The sequence below is a fragment of the Sinocyclocheilus rhinocerous genome, unplaced genomic scaffold, assembly GCF_001515625.1.
Source record: "Sinocyclocheilus rhinocerous isolate Xijiao unplaced genomic scaffold, SAMN03320098_v1.1 scaffold1442, whole genome shotgun sequence".
Classification (NCBI taxonomy): domain Eukaryota; kingdom Metazoa; phylum Chordata; class Actinopteri; order Cypriniformes; family Cyprinidae; genus Sinocyclocheilus; species Sinocyclocheilus rhinocerous.
Genome location: NW_015656183.1, coordinates 1 through 4,605, shown reverse-complemented (window position 1 = coordinate 4,605; position 4,605 = coordinate 1). Strand labels below are relative to the sequence as shown.

General features: G+C 37.3%; 1 protein-coding gene across 1 annotated transcript in view; it reads right to left on the bottom strand.

Moving 5' to 3' along the window:
• Positions 1–1,037, bottom strand: part of LOC107719839 (tripartite motif-containing protein 44-like) — a 39,433-nt gene extending 38,396 nt beyond the window's left edge. Inside the window, exons 1-2 of the mRNA XM_016527372.1 lie at positions 1,032–1,037; positions 826–903 (exon numbers count right to left, since the gene is read on the bottom strand). Coding sequence (XP_016382858.1) covers positions 826–903; positions 1,032–1,037 — 84 coding nt within the window. The remainder of the gene's footprint in view (positions 1–825; positions 904–1,031) is intronic.
• Between the last annotated feature and the right edge of the window lie 3,568 nt (positions 1,038–4,605).

The window sequence follows — 4,605 nt, the reverse complement described above, 5'->3', positions numbered from 1 at the left end:
AATGGTGGGTGTTTACGCAGTTGGCTAGAGCAGTGCTGATTGGGGAGAACGGAGGTGCGCTCACTCTTGCCCAGGGCAAGTAAGATTGCAACTCAAGGCTGGCAGTCATGCATATGCTCTGGAACAGAGTAATATCGCGTCCACATCGCTGGCTTTGCCATTAGGAAATCGCAACGTCTTAAATCGCGATTTCGATTCGATTTCGATTAATCGCACAGCCCTAGAGTATACTAGCACTACAATAGCAACCATGAAATGTTTTTAATTTCCATAAGTATAGAGCACCTTTGGCTTCCTCGCCAGTAGTCTTAAAGTCACCCATGGAAAGCTGCATTAATACCTGTTCCCACTTCCAAGGGAATTTGTCACATACAGTTATCAATCATTTCTAGTGCTCAGTTGGTCCACAAAGCAGATGGTTACAGGTAGTTGTAAAAACCTGGATCTCTGTATAAATAAAGTGAAACTAGAGCATATTGTATGAGAGGCTGCACACAATAGCAGTCCGAAGGCATTTTTACTAGTTCCTTAGGAGATGCTGGAAACAGAGTGTAGTTTACAGATTCTCTGTAATCCGAGTATAATTTTCTGTTAACATGCTGTGCAAGTCACTGAAATGGTCTTTTAATAATGGAATTCATCTGAACTAGAAAGAGATACATAAACAGTCACATTCAGTTGCACATCTTATTTGGTTAATTATTTTTAATTCCGATAGCAATGTGTTGTATGTGTGGAATTTTATGTGCAGAATTGTTATTTGGGGAGAAAAAACAATTATGTAATAAGGTCAATTATGCAAGTATGTAATAAAGTGTGACTCACATCTGGGCTGATCCATTTGGCCTTGATCTTTTCTGATATTTCATGTGTGCGCTCCAGCAGGTCAATGCCTTCTTTGCTCTGAAACACAAATAAACACATTCAGAAAGAGTGACTTTCAATCAATTATTGTTAAAGGGAAACTTCACCCAGAAATTAAAATTCTGTCATCATTTATTCACCCTCATGTTGTTCCAAACCCATAAGACCTTCATCTTCTTGGACTAAATAACATACGAGAGTTTCTACTGAAATTCAAAGATAATGCTACTGAGAATAGTGATTGTAATAGTAAGTAATGCAGAAAGTTATTATTATAATAAATAATTCAAAAATAGAGTTTCTGTAGTCTATTTTATAAGTCATATATATGCTGATGCAAAAACCAAAAGACACTGGGAAAATGAATTATTGTGCCTCTAGAATCCATTTAAAACTATGTTGCTTTTTTAAAAAAAATAAATAAATAAATAAGGTTACACTTTATTTTGATAGTCCACTTTAGACATTCTACTAACTATAAGTAACTTTGCAACTACACGTCAACTAATTCTCATTCATTTGCAACTACATGTCTACTCTCATAGTAGACTGTTAGGTTAGGTCTAGGGTTAGTAGAATAAGTTGACACACTTGCAAAGTTTCTTATAGTCAGTATGTTGTATGTTGTGGACCCATCAAAATAAAGTGTTAGAAGATATTAAGCAGACAGTCTACTAATACTCTAACGACTGCTAGTTGACATGTAGTTGCAAAGTTACTTACTGTTAGTAGAATGTCTAAAGTGGACTATCAAAATAAAGTGTAACCTTATTTATTTATTTATTTTTTTTTAAAAAGCAACATAGTTTTAAATGGATTCTAGAGGCACAATAATTCATTTTCCCAGTGTCTTTTGGTTTTTGCATCAGCATATATATGACTTATAAAATAGACTACAGAAACTCTATTTTTGAATTATTTATTATAATAATAACTTTCTGCATTACTTACTATTACAATCACTATTCTCAGTAGCATTATCTTTGAATTTCAGTAGAAACTCTCGTATGTTATTTAGTCCAAGAAGATGAAGGTCTTATGGGTTTGGAACAACATGAGGGTGAATAAATGATGACAGAATTTTAATTTCTGGGTGAAGTTTCCCTTTAACAATAATTGATTGAAAGTCACTCTTTCTGAATGTGTTTATTTGTGTTTCAGAGCAAAGAAGGCAACTTGCAAAGTTTCTTATAGTCAGTATGTTGTATGTTGTGGACCCATCAAAATAAAGTGTTAGAAGATATTAAGCATAACGTCTACTAATACTCTAATGACTGCTAGTTGACATTATAATTATAAATCGCTAAACCCTTTTCTGAAATATTGCCAATTCGAAAGAGAGAGAGAGAGATGAAAGTTGCATGTGTGCGCGTCTGTGCGTGTCTCTTTTTAGAGTGAGTTTACTTCAAAAACAGCAATTTTATCCTCTCGTCGCTGGAAAATATAACGGTTTCACTTTATTTTGATGGTCCCTTTAACACATTCTGTTGACTAAAAGTAATGTTGCACCTACATGTCTACTAACTCTCATTAGAGTATTAGTAGAGTATTAGTAGACTGGTAGGGTTAGGGTTAGAATAAGTTGACACGTACTTGCAAAGTTACATATAGTCAGTAGAATGTCTTTTGGGAGACCATGACAATAAAGAGTTAGCAGATATTAAGTAAACAGTCTACTAATACTCTGATGAGAGTTAGTAGACATATAGGTGCAACGTTACTTATTGTCAACAGAATGTTCAAAAGGGACCATCAAAATAAAGTATTACCCAAGGGACAAGGGGAAGGGGTAGGCGAAGGGGAAGAGGAAGGGGTATAAAATAGAATTGGGATTGGGCCTTAGTTAACAGGTTGAGTTTTAAGGTCAAAAAATGAGAAAATGAAGATGCTAAAACTCTTGCCATTATTTTAGCTTTTTGTTTCTTTTAGTTTTTTAGTTTTAGGTCCTAAAGTCTCAGATGTCACAAACAGAAGCCTGGCTGCTCTCAAATACACTTGCATGGGGGTAGGGCGCACTATGGAGTGAGGGCTTCAAACGAAATCGAAGAACGAACTGATATGACATTATTTCGAACAAAATCAGGCCGAAAGGAAGTTCGTTCAGAGTTGGTTTCGGCAGTTTGAAACAGCTCACCAAAGCGAACTTTCTGGGGGAGTTTGTTTTGGCTTCTAAACACCTTTGAACTACCCTTGGACCATGGCGATTACGCAATCGGTGGGTGTGTTCTGGAACTCCACAGTCTTTGAAGCAAGATTTTTTTCCGGTTCATTACTCATTCCACAGAGGTCAGACAGGAGAACAACATCAAAAACAACAACAACAAGTTACAAGCAGTATGAATACACTGGAGTGTCGAATAGCTGAGCTGGTACAAATGTATCAACCTCCAGCATCACCGGGTGTTGGAATGTTAGAAAACAGTGTTCCGTCACCCACCCTTTTCAAACTTCTTTTCACCACCAAACGAAGAACGAAACAGACCGTTGTTTGAAGTATATCAGGGCCTTTAGATATGTCGGAGGTAGAAGTGTTCGCCAAACTCCCCCACATCCAGGCTGACAAAATTGTAAATGAATTGTCTCATAATTCATTTTAAATGGGCTACACGTTAGTTAGCATCCTATATTTGAGCTAATACCCCAAGTTTTGTGAAGTGCCACAAGGTGTCAAATCTTCTCAACAGTGCTGCTGACAACATGGCACTGGCTAAATGAGCGGCAGGCCTAGGACTGGAAGACAAAGAATGTTGCTGATTGTAGAGAACATTGTGTATAATAATGATCTGATGTAATAAACTTGAATACACTTTTCAATTTATGCAAATGCTGCAGCGGGAGCACCAAACCCTAATTTGGAGTTTAAAGACTACTGTCAAGGTTTACTATAAAGACACGCAGTGGGAAATTAGCACTGAAAAGGCATGGACAGTTATTTTTGCGACACACCTTATTGAATATGCATTTGTAGGAGTTTCCCTTTCGATTAGTAAATTTATGGGAGTACAGTATTTAAATGAATCACGTAAAGCAATTTACTAAGATTTGCGCTCATCAATTCACTGGTATTTGCGTCATTATTTAATGCCCCAAAAAAGCATGTCCCTGTTTAGTAAATCTGGCCCTAAGATGGTAAAAGTGTAGACAATAGATCACAAAGCTTAGAGTGCCCTACATAAAGAGATCAAAATGCTTAAATTCAAACTCAACAAACTTGAGGGAAGACTGACTGAGTTTATGGTGGGTCTGATTAAGAAATTTTTTGAGGAATTTTGTGGAGTTGCGTGTTCTAAATGTTTATCTTTTTATGTCTCTTATAATATTAGACTAGTTGGGTAGTAGGGTTGGGCGATGTCTACCAGGGTAGTTCCACAATTAGTTCTGGTACTATGAAAAGGTTCCCGCGGTGCGAAAGGCCCTCATGTGTCTGATATTCAAGTACTTTCAAGAAGCGTGGGAACCCTGGTTAGAGGTGTGGCTGAATCCGTATTCAGAAAGGCATGGAAAACAAATAACACGTTCTACGGAGCCACTAAAGGGACATGGTTAGCCGCTCGCTAGCGGTAGACTATTACATTACAGTACATATCGCTTACCACATACACAGAGTAAGGAGAGACGACTGACAAATATCTAATCTTGTAAAATGTGTGGTAGGTACTGCCGCTCCGTAGTATAGAGTTTGTGTGATCGCGAATCTCGAAAGCGGTTTCAATGCCCTGCATATTAGTAGCGGCTCCCTGA